Below are 17354 nucleotides of genomic sequence, written 5' to 3'. Positions count from 1 at the left end.
CATACTTAGCTCGTTTCGATAGATTTAACGTCCAATTATGCTCCAGATCTTTCCTTTATCATTCTTTGACCTCTTTTGGACCTAATGCACACAAACATACGTATAGGGTGAGTGTTGGGACCAATTCACATCCAAATGTCCATAAAATCAATCTTAAAAACCCCATTTAGATGTGTGTAAAAGCTATCTCTTTTGAAAAAACTGCCTCCTTTAAATCTTATTAGGATATACAACATAGCTGTGAGATTTTAAGAGAAGACCTAGAAAAGCTTTATAAATCTCTAATTGTATAATGGAAATAAGATCAAACAAATAGAGCAAAATGAAAGCAAAGAAGCAACGACAAAAAAGAGCAATGGCAAGTGCTATTCAAGAACTACAATGTGATCTCGAAAACAAGGCCAATGATCTTAGCAAACTCCAAAGAGGCGAGCTTCTCTAACTTTCTTCTTTGTCGAATCTTATGCTCACATATTTAAATACAATTATCTTTTATTGTAAATTGTAGACCTTAACATTGGTGTATGATGGGATTGTATTATTTATAGGATCCTTTGATATTAGGCTTGATAATACTTGCAGGCAACAACTCTGTTTTCAAAGCTTGATACTATTGTTTATGGGTTGCTCTTTTGTCAACATTTTGTTCCTCTAAAATCAATCTATGGCCGTTGGTGGCCCATTTCTAATATGCTCTTAATTTTCAGATGACATAATTAGTTATGTGAATAAGTTGGTAACTACTTTTATCATTGTACTTACTGTCAAACTCTCTTTCAATGAAACTGCTAATCTTACTCTAATTTTAAATGTAAAAAATGGGAATATACTTGAGCTACACTAACCTTGAGGTACAGAAAACTCTACCTATCTATATTCAGTTTATCCTAAAATTTTGAATGATAACCATAGTTCCTTTTGACGAGCTCGCGATCATATTTTCCCCCTCTCTCCAATTGAGAAGTAGGCTATAAGAAGAGTCAAGAGGAAGATCACTAACATGGATTCTTATATGGGTTCCTTTTTACACTTATTTTCTTATCCTTATACTGTCCATGAATGGTCTGGTTAATGCTGCTAGAGTGAACAAAGTTGGTGATGAATTGGGATGGCAAGAGTCTGGAGGTAACATTTGTACTGTTGTGTATATACAGTGAGCTCAAAAGAATCGATTTCGAGTTGGAAATTATCTTTTTATAAGTTTATTCCAATTCGTTTTACAATGTTGATGATTTTTTTTATGAATTCTCAATTTGGAATGTATGTAATAAAGTCTTAGCAAAAGATTTGGTTTTTGTAAGCTAACATTTAATTTTCTAAATCCAATAACAAGATAAACATTTGCATGTAAGTTGTTGTTACACACCTTATGTTGTTGTTGTTATTGTAGAATAACTGCTATTTTAATGTTAAGTCAGCTAGTTAGCGATCTACACTTGGCTTGAGTATGCTTATTTTTGAGGTTGCACTTGGCTTGTCTTTATGTTTCTTCATCATATAAACCTACTAGTATTACCATTTAGCTCAAACTATCTTATTAAGATACATCACAGGCTCATACAGGCTAGTCATCAAGAAAAAATGCTTCCCTTCTACCTTAATTTTTATTTTAATGATATAGATCATGGTCTCTTGTTACATATATGAGGATGTCAATGGAATTATGTAAATTGGTATAGGTATCGAGTAATGGTATAGTGAATGCTACTTTGTATTAACTTAGTAGATGATATGTAAACAAACCAAGATTTTTGTCTTATGTGTTTGTTTAAAAAATAGAATAGGCTACACTCACTACCAATATATTTTTATGTATGTTTTATTTTTTGGGTCTGGTTTATTTGTATAATATGACATTTGTGTACTGAGGATCTGAGGTTTTTCCACGTATTAATTTGTTGCTTAGGTATAAATTTTGGGTGTAATTGGTAAGCTGATGGCTTCGAGTAGTTGCAACTTAATAATATGATTAATAAAAAAATATTTGTTATTAAAACAATTCAAGAATGAGTAGTTTAGCTGAAAGTATCATTACAAGTAAATAAGTGATAAAAAAATTATTTCTTTCTTCTATATTCTTTTTGTTGCAACTAAAATTTGCTTATTTATTTTCTTGTTTTGCTTTTTTTTTTTTGTAGTGTTTGCGTACAAGAATGACTCAGTTTTTAAAGGGGAGAGATGAGGTTATGTCTTTTGCACTAACAAGAAACTTAATGTTGCCTTCAACAATAGAAGGAACACTTTCAGTCTTTACACGGTGACCATATTACATCATAAATGGAGCTCCTAACCACTGCAGTCTCAATAGTTATTGTTTCTACATAGTAGCTTTATTTATGGTCATATTAAACTTGTTTCTTTTGGGTCTAATTACTGTTAGATTCTTTTGTATTTGAACAATTTGGTCTTTTCAGTTATTAGTTTGCTTATTGAATACTTTTGATTTTAATCTTCTATGAAATAGGCGTGTTCATGTAATTTTTAGTATTTGTTGTTGTAATTTCCTGTTGTAGCAACTACTTAATTAATCATAGTTCATTACGAAAAAAATAATAAAATCTAATATGTAATATTAGGAATATTAATAGCAATGAGTTCACGATAAAAGCTATTAAAATGTTTAATAAATTATTATTATATTTATTTTTAAATTCATTTATAATAATTTTTCTATCACTTGAAATGGCAATAAGTCATGCTAATACTATTAATATAGTCGCTAAAATACTATTTGTAACACATAAAATATTGTAGCAAATATTATTTGCTACGATAAGTTATAATTGCCATAACTATTTACGATGAACAAATGGTAGTCGCAAAATATCTCGTCTTCTATGTTCGTCGTTTTTTACATTATTAGTGACATCAACCTTTATAGTTATTATAAAAAGTATATTTGCAATGACACTCACAAAAAAAGCATTAGCAAGGGAGGTATTTGCAATGATGAGCGATAGCTTATATTTTATCTCTAAAACAACTAGCGACGACAATTAACTATTTGGAAGAAAAATTAACCCTTGAAAATGAGTAAATTCTTGTAGTATAACTTCTTCTATGATCAAGTAAGCAATCAACACAAATATCACTCTTTTTAACTTAATTTCTTTTATATGTTGCTTAAGACTTGCAATAGCAAATGGCAAGTTTAGTTCTAAACTTAATGGAGGAATCTTAAGATACTTATTATAATGAAAAGTAATAAGATATATAAATTATCATATGCCATTGAAGTAAAAGCAATGTAGGTTAAGATCACTTATTGGTTCAAAACTTCAAATGGAAAATACCATGAAAGCTTACAAGTTGATGCAATTAATAATTTAGCACCAAATAACAAATGATCAACACATGATATAATTTCAATTAGAACATATTGATCGTTTCAATTAGAATATATTGACTTGACTTGATTATTTATAAAAAAAAATTAGATGTAAAGAGGAAATATTACTAATAGTTAAATATTAAATTAATATGACATACGTTGATGACATTAAGCTTGTAGGCTCATCGCCTAACAGTGTTCAATTTCTAAATTGATCAGGGTCTCCTTTAAATAGAAGATAAATTATATTCTACATGTTAATAGAACATGACTTAGATCTCATGGCATAGGAATTTGCTCTTTTTGATCCTCAAAAAGCATGTGTCGTTGCATAAGAAACTAATCAGTATTATCCATCTTATTATAGTAGCCTCTTTTGCTTCTAGCTCTAACACTTGATGAAGAAGATATGAGATAACAATAACTATATTCTACTACTTAATTTTTAAGAAACAATACAACAATGATATCTCAACAAATGCATAGATTTTTCATGTCAAATTCTATGGAAATGAATACATTACCAATATTACAGAAATAAAAAATCAATAGTATATTAAACATTTATATCTAATTAAACAATGATGATGAGAAAAGAGAAAATTTATAGAGTAGGAAAACTAAATTATATAAAATAAGAAAGAGAGAAATAATACAAAAAGAATAACAATACATTAAATGGAGAGAGTTGACATTAAAGTATAGAGAGAGCAATGTAGCAAAAGAAGAATTATGGTATAATGTTGTGATGGGCTACTTATGCAACCTACACCTAAGGCAATGTACCTATCGATGCGGCCTAGCACTAGTGAGTATCAAGGTCGTATCCCTAGAGATCGGGTGAACCTAGAGTTACTACTGTTCACTATGTTTTCTAGTATGCAATAGAGTGTGATAAGTCTAAATTAATTAACTAATGATTATGAATGCAAATAAAGGAATAAATAGCAACTAACAATTGAAAGAAAAACACAACAAAAGAAACAATCCCAAAGGGGACCTAAGTGATGGAATTCTAAGGTTGATTTTATAATTACCAATCTTGCTACCCGTGCCTAAATCCTGAATCGAACTCAGCTCCTCTCTCGAGCTCACTAAGTTCCTAAACCTGCACTAACCTAATGGAATATCTTCCTATCAGATTATTACAAATTAGCATTAAGCGTGATTTCGATCTATTAAGAGTTGTTAATTCTTAATCCGGAGAGTGAATTAACCTTATCTCTAAGTGTTAACTACCAGTTCTTACTATTAAATTTCCAGTTGTAACAAGCATTTCTCAATGTCAAGAAACAATCCACAATACAATTAATTCAACGTCTCAAACTAACTGAATCAAACTTTATTACTGAATAGCAAAAAGATTACGAGAAAGGCAATTACAAATCTAACAACTAAGCACAATCCATCACAATAAAGACCCTAATGGGTTCAAAAGATCTAGCTACTTATGTTCATAGTTAAATCAAAATAAGGAACAAATAAGGAAAAGAAAATTGAAGGCATGTACACCCTTTTCTTTCAAGTTGGATGAGAAACCCTAATTTTCCAATCCAAAATATCAAATCCTAATTTGCCTCTTGAATGCTCCCAAATGTTGTTTTAATCTTCAAATCGATGTTGAAAACAAGTGTAATCCTCTCTCAATTGATGAATTTGATCTCCCAAGGTCGACAATTGAGGTCCATAAAATAAGTGAATTGAGTGTATACTCGAATTAGGTCAGAGAAAATCGAGCCTCCTCCAAGAAAATTGAACCTTTGCCTATATACTCTCTTTAGCAAGGCCGTGGTCAAGCCTGTGCTGGTCAGCACGGGCGAAGTCCAGGCCGTGATCCCTAGGGTTCTGTTGTGTTGACCTCTTCCAGGCTGTGCCCAAGCCGGTGCTAACCACCACAGGCCATAGTGGAGGCCGTGGTGGCTACGGAAACCGTGCCAAAAGGCACTCTTAAAAGGTAGCTAGTTGGCAATTCAGCACGGCCGGAGTCAAGGCTGTGCTAAACCCTCGGGGTGCTAGTCCTCACCCAATTTGATGGATTTTGGTCCGTAATCACACGTATTTCCCTCGATTGTTGATGGTGTCCTTCGAAAATAACCTGAAACGAGAAAGGAAACAAAAGATAGGTGATTCTAGCATAAAACGGGATAATCATGCATAAAAAATGTAAACAATCGGACATGAAAACATGTGTAGTATGATGCCTATCAAATCACCCCACACTTAAGCTTTTGCTTTTCCTCAAGCAATCAACAACTCACTCCTCAAATAAATTCCAAACAACTCAATCAAATACTTCGCAGAAAGTTAGCTCAAAACAAATCTCAAAACTTCGTAATGAATTTTCATAAAATCCCCAAATCACTAAATCCTTAAGAGAGAGAACAAAACTAATAAAACTGCTAAAATTAAAATGATAAACCATTCAAACTGAGGAATTGAGAAACATGCCTCACAAGATGTCACTCGAAAACACATAAGTATATATTGGTGAAAGAGGATCGCCAAGCTCTCAACGCAAATTACAAAAAAAAGTGCTTACTATAGGCTTGCTTATAGATCCAATCTCCACTACTGTGAAATAATCAATAATCATGATTAAAGGGTCTTGAGCCAGGTTGTAATAGGGTTAAGGTAGGCTATAGAGAATTATGGAAAGTAGGCTAAAAGTTGCTGGAAAATTATGCAGGTAATGCAAGAAAATAGCCCAGGATCAAATGCTGTACCAAAAATGAATACTAAGTTGCTCCAACAATAAGATGATGCTCAAAACGTACTAAAGGAATACTAAATTCTTCTTTCTTTCTTTTTTGATATATACCATGTATATATATATTACAGCAGCTTATGTAGGAGCTGCTGTGGTTATTGACATAAACAATAAGAATGAATATCCAATTTTGGATTGAAGGGAGCATCTATGAGAAATCTAGCAATTTAGTGATTATGTATAAAAAAAGAATGCAATTTGATCCAAAATGAAATGCAGCATAAACTTACATAATTTCGAGCAACAACAGTAGAAAGAATGGAAGTGATAAAGTGAGTGTCAAAGGTGAATCACAACGAAAGAAAAGGCTAAGGCTCAAAATTGGTTCAATATGGGGAAAACAGGGTTAGGCTTTTGGCCAAATTGTGTAAATCCTAAGTGCCTAAATCATCTCCATGACTATCAAAAATTCATGTAATCTCAAAAGGAATCACAGAGCAAGTTCTAGAAATAAAGATTATGTGCAATGCTCACTCAACAACAAGAAAAGGAGCATAAAAAAGATAATGATGCCTAAGTTAGCTCAAAACCTCACCATTTGAGTGGGTCAAAATTGCATGAATTCTCAAATCAAAGTTTAAATAATCAATTATAATAACAAGCAGCAATATTAATACTGTTCTATTTCTGAGATAAAGTAAAATGGAAAAATTGAGGAAAAACACCAATTTTACCTGGCTCGAGTGAAATTAAGAGATTCGTTCATTTCCTTCTTCCAACAAGATTCGATAAAAGTTATAAGGGTATCTATTCAAAAGAGGAAAATCATTAATTGCTTGATTGAAGCAAAAGTCAAGCCCCACACTTAAGTATAACACTGTCCACAGTGTTAGAAAGATTAAAACTGGGTAAGCATATGACTCGCACATCATAGTTATTGAAAATCATGCATAGTTTTCAGGTTGGGAAGCATAGCGTGTTGCTAAAATAACTTAACATAATATAAACAACTGATAGGAAATAAAATAAAATTCAGCATACAAAAGTAAGAAAATAATATAAATAAAATAAAATAATAAAGGAAAGAAAATAAAAAGAAAAAGGAAAAAGAAAAGTTGCACAATTTTTTCTGCTAGGAGTCGGCTGATGGTATATCGTCACTGCTTGGACCTGCTTGAAGATGAGGAACAGAGGGCTGCGGTGGATCAGAGTCCATGAAGCAACCTGCCAGATCGAATTCCATCTCATCGATGAGTCGCTGATTTTGTGCTCTAGCATCCATCAACTTTTTCATTTGCTCCACAAAAAGTCCGTCTGGGTGACCTGCCTCTCCAACCCATTCATAAGCTGCTGAAGCACGGTGTTCATTCCGCCAAGCTGTGCCCTAGTCTCCTCTTGAAATTGCACAAATTGAGTATGGTGTTGCTGCTGTAGATCGCAGACTCGATCTAGTCGGTCAGCCATAACACTAATCTGAGCATTCTATATTCCTGCAGAATAAGAGGATGAGGCTCCGGATGGAGGCATAAACACTCTAGCTGGGTTAGGGATCCTAACATTCAAAATCTCAACCGACGGACCTTGGCCTCTTCTAACCGCTGCCTCTCTAGCCTCCCTGACTATGGTGTTCACAAGCATGTACTCTATACTATGTGGGTGTCTAGTAGCCATGATCATTTGCATGTTGATCATCTGTCTGATCCCTAATGGTGCCATGTCACCAATAATTGAAAGCTCTGACAGATAGTCATCTAATACGTTTAGTCTCTTGGCTAATCTAGTCACGTACGGGCCAAAACAACAGTGCATCTTCTTCTAGGCATCTACTATAAATGATCGGACTTGACGAGCAAACAAATATCCTAAGTCCAACTTCTTCTGATGTTGCATAGCCAAGAGGATGAAGACATCGGTCTGTGTCACCGCTCCAAAACTATCTCCTCTGCCTGTAATGGTGTAGGCTAATAAGGTATGGAGATAACAGAGATGATCCGGAAGGCTAGACACCTTAGACCTGCTTGGGTAGTATGTTTACGGCCTTAGTACCAATGAGTCCCACATGGCGTCGTAGGATATTGGGTGGATATAGAGGCATCCCTGATATTCCTCCCCCGAGATCTCTTGTTCAGTCCATAATCCCAAATGCATGCCGAATTACGGGACTAACATTGAGAACTCTCTTCCCCCAAGTCTGAAATAAACTACATCAGGCTGATGCCAGCTTGTGATCTGTTTTGCAGGAAGAAGGTGCTGAGGAACTTAATTGTAAGCTCACTGTAGGTTGGTTCAATGATATCAAAAAATCGCGCATATGGCAGAGGCTCAAACAGAGTGCGCACATCCTGAACCAATCCCACTCTTTCCAGGGATGCGAAGTTGATGCAACGACTCGCCATCACTTGCTTCCACCTCATGACTTGGAACCGACTCTCATTTTCTGCATTAAGAAATGTCCACAGTGGATGACGACCAGGTGCAGGTGGGTTCTTACTATTCAATTTCCTGTTGTAACAAGCATTTCTCAATGTCAAGAAACAATCCACAATACAACTAATTCAACGTCTCAAACTAACTGAATCAAACTTTATTACTGAATAGCAAAAAGATTACAAGAAAGGCAATTACAAATCTAACAACTAAGCATAATCCATCACAATAAAGACCCCAATGGGTTCAAAAGATCTAGCTACTCATGTTCATAGTTAAAGCAAAATAAGGAACAAATAAGGAAAAGAAAATTGAAGGCATGTACACCCTTTCCTTTCAAGTTGGATGAGAAACCCTAATTTTCCAATCCAAAATATCAAACCCTAATTTTCCTCTTGAATGCTCCCAAATGTTGTTTTGATCCTCAAATCGATGTTGAAAATAAGTGTTATCCTTCCTCAATTGATGAATTTGATCTCCCAAGGTCGACAATTGAGGTCCAGAAAATAAGTGAATTGAGTGTATACTCAAATTATGTCAGAGAAAATCAAGCTTCCTCTAAGAAAATCGAACTTTTGCCTATATACTCTCTTCAGCACGGTGTGGTCAAGCCTGTGCTGGTCAGCACGAGCGGAGTTCAAGCCATGTTGATCCCTAGGGTTCCATTGTATTGACCTCTTCCAGCCGTGCCCAAGCCGGTGCTGACCACCACGGTCCGTGGTGGAAGCCGTAGTGGCTATGGAAACCATGCCAAAAGGCACTCTTGGAAGGCAGCTAGTTGGCAATTCAGCACGGCCGGAGTTCAGGCCGTGCTCAACCCTCGGGGTGCTAGTCCTCGCCCAATTTGATGGATTTTGGTCCGTAATCACACGTATTTCCCTCGATTGTTGATGGTGTCCTTCAAAAATAACCTGAAACGAGAAAGGAAACAAAAGACAGGTGATTCTAGCATAAAACAGGATAATCATGCATAAAAAATGTAAACAATCGGGCATGAAAACATAGTAGTATGATGCCTATCATGTTATTTTTAATTGTATATAGATTTAAGAAAAAATTTAAAATATAAATCTAGCAAGTTTGATTTCAAATATAGATGGCATCAAATTATTTGAAAATTAAAAAAATATGGATCAACATGTGCTGACTCGTCAAAACTTATCAAACAACGAGTTTCAAAACTTTTCTTTATTTCTATCTCCATAACCATACATATGTATCCATTCTTTTATTTATGGCTTAAAATTAAATTGTGCCTCTATTATTTAAATGAAGTTTGAGATTTCAATACTCAAATATTATTTGTCACGACCCGATTTGTGAGCCCGTGACCGGCACTAGGGAATGGGTAGGTGTAAGGCTACCAAATTCCGTAGTAAACCTGACTATTCACTAACTTCAAAAAAAATACAATATGAACTCTGTCAATTGGCACTTTTCCACAATTGACCTTTAGTGAGCAGATACTACATTTAAAATTTTGTCTGCCAGCATAAATAGACAAGACCTAAATTTACATAAAATGTTAAAATGAAAGTCTGAAATTTCTACTGCAGAGATTCTAGAAGTTTAAAAGTCAAACATACCAAAAGTTAGTTACATTAACCCGAAGATGAAGGATTCGGGCTGCTAGAGAAAAGAACTGCAGAAAAGCTAACAACACCTGAAAACAGTAAAATTGAGACTGTCAGTCTCGGGAGTGAGTTAAAATCATATATCCCAAAAATAATATGAACACTTCAATAACACATTTGTTTACTTTAAAAATAAAATCATATACAAAAACACATGTCATGCCAGGCTTCTTATAAAATAAATTTTACATACTACAGGACGGAGTACCTTAGTAGAATCCTAATCTCCATTACTAATTAGTCTTAGCCTTTCGGCTCTCTCATTCCAACAGAACTCGCGCCTAGTGATCGAAGCTCGACCAGGATCCTTAAATCCAGTCTGGTTACTTAAATTTCCAATAAAGCCGGTGGCTAGAGAGTAATGCTCGATTAGTGACCTTTACTCTGGCAAACTCACTATACTCAGCCTAAAGAGTTAAACTCGATCAGGGCAAGTCCTAAACCATTCTTCTATTGCCTGACTAAAATTCATATCGGTCTGCACGCGGTCCTGATACAATCCATCAGGTGGCATGTTCTACTGCCTCTCATCCCGAGTCAACATGCAATCACAATAGCCATAATGCAGAAAATGAAACATATATAAATAGTAATTAATTAAATAATTAAAATCTTAAACCATTTAATCAGAACTACTTATGTAAAACTTAGCATGAAGCACAAGTATAGCAAATATATGACTTTAACTCACAGTTCTGACGACCTCCTAGCCCTGCTCTGATGCCTCGAGTGGAGCGAGCCAAACTGACGGATTTATCTAATCATGAGAATAAATCAATCAGAATAAGTAAAACATTTGATAAATAACCCTAGGCCTAGACTCCTAGAATTAACTATCTAAGAATTTCGACCCAGATAAATTTTACCGAAAATTTGGCAGAACCTCCCCTAAACACGGACGTTTACCCCCCGTAAGACGGGTCCACAACCTGTCAAAAACACTTCAAATATTTCAACAATTCATTTAATAGGAATTGGGTCACCAAGACTTCATTATTTTTTTCCCGACTCCGCCACACATCACAAATCATTACTATTGGCAGATAGTCCAACAAAAAATTATTTTAACTAACAATCCTCACAATATTTTTCTAATGCTCAATACAATAAATAAATATATAATTTTATATCAACAACCTTTAAAATTTATGGTCTAGAGAATTACAGAGACGCTTGATAACTCGGTCGACTCGCCTTCAGCTGCTAGAGTCCGATCGACGATCTGAACGCGCCTACGGACTCGAAACAATGCGCTGATGATGATCCCAGCACATGATCTGGAGAAATTTACGGACGATCTCGGCCGTCGATTTTCAAATGGAGTCCGATTGCCACGAAACCGGTGCCATTGGAAAGCTTGAGCTGAGGAGAGTCAGGATATGTCCTCTGATTGGCCATCCCTCGCCGGAGCTCGCCGAAAAATGCCCAAAATCCCAGCTGCCCCTACTTTCTCTCTCCACTATTTACTACGAACGTCGGCCACCAATCGCGTCGCCGCTGCTCCCAAAAGGAAGCCCACTCTCCGTCTAGCTGATCGCCACCCTTGGCGCTGCTGGACACGCCATGAACAGTGCCGAAAAACTGCCTCTTCTTTCCCCTCATTTTTTTTTCTCTCTGCCGCCAGCTGAGCTCACGGCCAACTTTCAGAAGGTTCTCGACAATGCACCAAAAGCTCCCTTTCCTTCCTCCTCTCTCTCTTCCCTTCCCCGTGCCCAACTTCTTCTCCTTATTTTCTTTCCTTCCTTATCAACATTTGGTCCCTGAACTTTTCTTCTTAACCATTTAGTCCCTCAACTTTTTAATTACTAACAATTTCGCCCTGAAAAAATTTCCTACTTAACCCTTCAACTTTTCTTTAACTTTTCAATTAAGCCCCTAACTATTTAATTTGGGCCAAATTAAAATTATTGAAAATATAGAATTACTTATTTACCCTTATTTTTAAATGTAAAATTATCAAAATAACTGACACATTTAATTATAAAAATACCAACCATACAAATTTTTATTTAAAACCCCAATTTAAAACAATTATATTTTAATCCTTATTTCAAAATTAATTGTCAATTTAATCCTAACACTTTAACTTAATTAATCAGTTTTCTAACTATTTTTCAATTAAAATCAACACCATTAGCTAATTAAAATTTATCATTCCTAAATAAATTCTTTTATAAAATATTATTTATTAATTCTTTCATAACTTTCAAATATAGAATTTCAATTCATATATTCATATTGGGAGAAAATTAAGTAATAAAAAATATAATTTATTTTTCAAGAAATATACTTAATTACTTTCTTGACAATCAAACTAATTAAATATAGAAAAATAACTCTCTTACTTTTTATCTAGTATTAAAATTCTATTTTAAATCATCTCAATTAAATTAATTAAAAATAAAATAATATTTATTTAAATAAAAATTTGTTATTAATTATTACTAATATTATTATTATTATTAAAAAGAAAAATTTTCATATATTACATTATTAGTGCTACCACAGCTTGCTATGATCCATGGAGAGATGAGACTTTATCGTTGCCATGTCATTTTCAAATCAAGTCCTATTACTAATGATTCATATATAATTTATTAAATAGGAATGTATTATTATTTGGGATCCAGATTCAAAGATTTCTTATGCATAAGTGATTTGTATAATAATGTTTATATTTTGTACTATTAATCTTTAGTTTTGAGTTTATATTATGGGTGTGAATTCACTTTGTTATTACTGTAACCATAGTTCTAGCTTGAGGATTCTAATTCTAAATTTAGATATGTTTCTATCTTTAACTTTTTTCATATGATTTTTGTGTTTTATACAAATAATTTTATTGGTTTTTAGTTCCTTTTGAGTTCTTTTATTATTCTAATGCTTTACGGTTATAATGAGTTTTGGTTGATTTATATTTTTCAATTTCGATCAAACATAAATTGTATAAAGAATTAAAACATATTTTTTGAAGTATTGAGCACAAGTTTTTTTTTCTCTTTTATAAATTAAAGAGTTTGGTGATATTTGCTAGTAGTTATTAATGAGTTTTGACGAGTTTGATGAGTCATCTTATTTTTTTTGGTAAATTTGTTAAATCAATTTGTACTTTTTTTTTTTGGATAAATGGTTAATTTGTTTCTGAACTTGTGTTTAAGAGTCCAATATATAAAATTTAATTTTTTCAATAAATAACCCTCTAAATTTATATTTAAGAGTCAATATATCCGATTTAAATTTTTTCATCAAATAGCCTTTTGAACTTATTCTTAAGAGCCAAATACCCAATTTATTATTTAAAAAAGTAAAATAATATTAAATTTTTAAGTTTTAATTATAAAACTTAAAAATGCTATTTGTCGTTAATTTATTGATATAAAATACAGTGACGCACTATAAAAAGTATATTTGGCAAAATTTAAAATTCGAATTAATTGACTCAAAAATAATAAATTATGAGCTAATTTATTAAGAAAGTTAAAATTTGACTTATTTAATTTTAAAAAAATTAAAACTTAACTTATTTAATACTTGTCATTCAAAATTTAAAATTTTTCAAATATATTTTTATATAACACATCATTAGATTTAGTATCAGTAAATTAATAAAATAAATACTACTTTTAATTTTTATAATTTAATTATAGTTTTAATTTTTTTAAATAATTCAAATTAAATGTATTTAATCGTTATTGATAAATTTATGAGACCACTTACCGGAAAAATTTAGATTGGATCAGTCTCGGTCCTTTGAATCACTAACGAGCTATTGGGTTGAGGGTTTGACTTTCGAGGACGAAGTAGCCCTTGGGCCGTTTGGCCCGATATCTGACTTTCATTTCGACAGTGTTTCATCTCTCTCTCTTTCAGCAATTGCACCCCAGAAAAAAAATTATATAAATAAGACACAGTTTCCACTTTCCATGCTTGAACTTGAATAGCTTATCGAGCCTGCTACAGAGACAGAAAGAGTAACTTTGGGAAAATGGGTTATATACAGGAAGCACGTGAAAATCATGTGAAGAAGAAAGTCGAAGAAGGTACTACTACAACCCTAACAAGAACCCACTTTAAATTTTTCGAGTTTCGTTTCATTTTCTTTTTTGGTCAAAAATAAAATTAATAAGTTTTAAATTGTGTAGCATTAAGAAGCAAAATGAAGCAAAAGGCTTTAAAAGAATGTGGTGAATTAACTTCAAAGTATGCACAATGTGCCTCTGGAAGAACACTTTCTGTTGTTTGGCAGTGTCGTAAACAGGCTAAAGAATTGAACAATTGCCTACATCAGTTGTAAGCTTTCTGCTTTTTTTTTTTTCTTTTTTTTCCTTTTCCTGCAATCATATTATTATATTTAGATACCCATTTGTCCCCTGTCTTGATTCTTATTCAATGGTTATAGTTTATATTAGTATGTTTTCTTGTTATTGACTTGTGTTTCAATTGATGAGAGAGAGTGACCTTAATAAATTGGTGTTCTCAACCAGGGAATTTTGTTCACATTCGTAATGGTTATTTGCATATGCTGTATTTCTTTGGATAAGTTGATTATTGCATTATAGTCATTTGCAAATATTGGAACAATGAGTTTGGAGATCTTTGTGATTGTCCTATGAAATAATTTTTAGGCTAAAGGTGTTATTTTGAGGTCTTACCTTGTTGGATGTTTACTTGAGATACATTGCAGTTTTGTAATTGTGCTTCACTTGTTATGAGATGATATCACTTTATGTGAAGCTTCTTTTGATTGCAATATATGACCTCCAAGAAAAATTCTAATTAGTTTTCTGCTGTTCTTTTGATGATTAATGTTATAATTTGTTTCTTTTTAGAATTACCGTTCATTCTTAACATCCTGACCCATGAGGATCCTAGATTTAGTGCTTGTATTTTGTTTGGAAATTGAGATGTTTCTGGAAAAAGAAAAGAGTTATGCTTGGTGTTAAATCTATAATTTGAATTCAGTATTCTGGCTGGTGAAACTATTAAAAATGGGATTATTGATTGCATGATTTGTTCTTCTATTGATGAAATACAAGGCTCTGAGAAACAAAGATAAAGTAACCTTCGGCTTTTGATTTAGTGAACCTGAGCTACTTTTCAATTTTCATATTTTATTTCAATATCAGGAATGTGAGTTTGATTTGGTGGATCAGCAAATGTTTGTCAAAATTAAGGATTTGATGGTTACTTCAGGTTCATTACATACAAGGAATTTTGGTTCTGAATTTTTGGTTGTTGAGGAAAAACTTGAGTAAGGACAAGAAGTTAAAGTCTTGATTTGGAATCTTTTATTGTTGTTAAGATGAAACTTTAGGTTTTCTCTTCCAAACAAGCTAAAAATTTCGGACTTTGAAAACCTGATTTCAGACTTTACGTTTGCTCATAATTTGAAAGGTCTTTAGTGATAGATTGATAAACAAAATTGAGGCACTGTTTTCATCTGTGTTCTAAAATACTGTCTTTGTAGAGCTTACTTGTTTCTGCTCGTGATAGAAAGTCGAATTTTAGTTTCCTAGAGATTTAAAGAAGTTAAACAGATCAACCAGTGGATACCGAGTGACTGAATCTACATCAAATGTATTTACTTGGTTTGGTGATTCAGTTTTGACTGAATAATGATTGTTGCTACACAGATTTCTAATTAATCTTTTCCAGTATTTTGATTCCTATATTGAACAGATCTTTTTCTTGTGATATCAAAAATTCAGAATTGCTTCCCGGCATAATGCAAGTAATTCTCAACTAATAGCTTCTCATGTGAGAAATAAAGAAAAACTGAAGGATTTTTGCTTGTTTTAATTCCTTGGGCAACTGCCAAACTGGTGAAGATGCTCTATATGTTCTAACAATGAACAGAAAAGAAGCAACATATTCTTAAACATAAATACCATGATCACTTTCCTGCCTGTTTTCACTCATTTATGTGTGAGTAAAGACATATCCTTCGAAACGCTGCAAACTTGACTCGTTTTTGCTCCATTTTATCCCTTCGCCATTGAGGTGATATCCAAGGGCATAGTTTGTTGCTGACTTGGCAGCATAAAGCTGTTGCTTTATAGTCTTATTACTGTTTCTTAGCGAAAACCATAGTTATCAACAAACATTATATCTTTTGTAAAAACTTTTTTGGTATTGCACCCAGTGCTCGAGCTTTTTCTCCTCTCTTTATCTATGTCCTTTTAGATAATGAATCTGCTGGAAAGTATGTGCTGCCCATTAATGTTAATCAGGAAAAAAGATGCATTCATATACTAGTGAAGATGAAAGTAATAGGACAAGTGATTGCAAGGGATGGCTTTTTCCAAAGGTTATTATCTGCATTTTTAAAGTGACCTAGATTTTGTCTATGTTTCTACTTGTGTCCATTTCCAACTTGTTCCGGTTTTGATTATACAATTAGCTGAGATACGATACCATTCATCATATGGTTGGGATCTATTCAAGTTTTCATTTTTCATTATGCCGTCTTTTTTCACAGCACGAATGATGCCGTCTTGGAAGAGATGAAGAGAGAATACATACTTCAACAAGATGACAAGGGCTCTCTGTGAGAACCTAAGCAAACTTCCCTCAATCCATTGTTTTTCTTATTAAGAGAGCATTTAAATATGAAGTACAAATTTATGGAAGTTTATTCTTTTTAGTGATGCATATGCATGAAAGTTGCTTTTTTTATTTGCCATTGTAAAGTGGCTCAGCAACAGGTCGCCGGTTATAAATGTTAAAATTTTATGTTGTGCTTGTTATAGTGATGTTGAATTTAATATGAAGGATTAGTAGGTTTTTGCTTTTTCTATATTTCCTCTATTATCTCTTAGAGATTGCAGGAGTTCAGAACTTTGTTAGACGGATAAGTTGGAAATAGGATGTATTGAATAAATGATCGTGTACTGTATCTTACTGTGCCAATTTTTTTTTTTTTTTTTTCTTTTAAATGTTTTTGCAGAATTTCAGATGGTGAGTTTGGAATCAACTGAATTTTTAAGTGTCTCCGATTGAGATTTCCCTGATTTTTCACCAATGTTTTTTCACCAGTATTCGATGTGAAAATTTGGAATTGACGTATAGGATACATTACACAACGAGACAAGTAAAGATTTGGAAATTTTTAGGGTTAAATACCTTTTAGCGTATATGGTTTGGTCTTATATATTAGTTGTTAAATCTTCTTTTGCTGAAAATTTACTATTATTCTCTTCTTTATTAGTTAAAGAATTAAACTGATAATTTATAATTATAATTTAATTTTTTAATT

The 17354-nt window shown here is 33.1% G+C and overlaps 1 protein-coding gene across 1 annotated transcript; it reads left to right on the top strand.

Annotated features, from left to right (window-relative positions):
- The first annotated feature begins 13891 nt into the window (after positions 1 to 13891).
- Positions 13892 to 16994, top strand: LOC8261200 (uncharacterized protein DDB_G0275933). Its single transcript, XM_002516701.4, has 3 exons — positions 13892 to 14139; positions 14242 to 14389; positions 16578 to 16994. Exons 1-3 carry the CDS (start codon positions 14085 to 14087, stop codon positions 16648 to 16650), a joined length of 276 nt encoding a protein of 91 aa, XP_002516747.2. The 5' UTR covers positions 13892 to 14084; the 3' UTR covers positions 16651 to 16994.
- Positions 16995 to 17354: the final 360 nt, after the last annotated feature.

This window comes from Ricinus communis, chromosome 5 (genome assembly GCF_019578655.1).
Source record: "Ricinus communis isolate WT05 ecotype wild-type chromosome 5, ASM1957865v1, whole genome shotgun sequence".
Taxonomy (NCBI): domain Eukaryota; kingdom Viridiplantae; phylum Streptophyta; class Magnoliopsida; order Malpighiales; family Euphorbiaceae; genus Ricinus; species Ricinus communis.
Note: the sequence above shows the minus strand (reverse complement) of the source record. Positions and strands in the feature narration are given on the sequence as shown.

Excerpts from the sequence above, each read along its gene's own strand:
- LOC8261200 (XM_002516701.4), top strand. The coding sequence starts at position 14,085 with ATGGGTTATATACAGGAAGCACGTGAAAATCATGTGAAGAAGAAAGTC. Across the intron at positions 14,140-14,241 it reads GAAGAAGAAAGTCGAAGAAG|CATTAAGAAGCAAAATGAAG; the intron begins GTACTACTACAA and ends TAAATTGTGTAG. Across the intron at positions 14,390-16,577 it reads AACAATTGCCTACATCAGTT|CACGAATGATGCCGTCTTGG; the intron begins GTAAGCTTTCTG and ends CTTTTTTCACAG.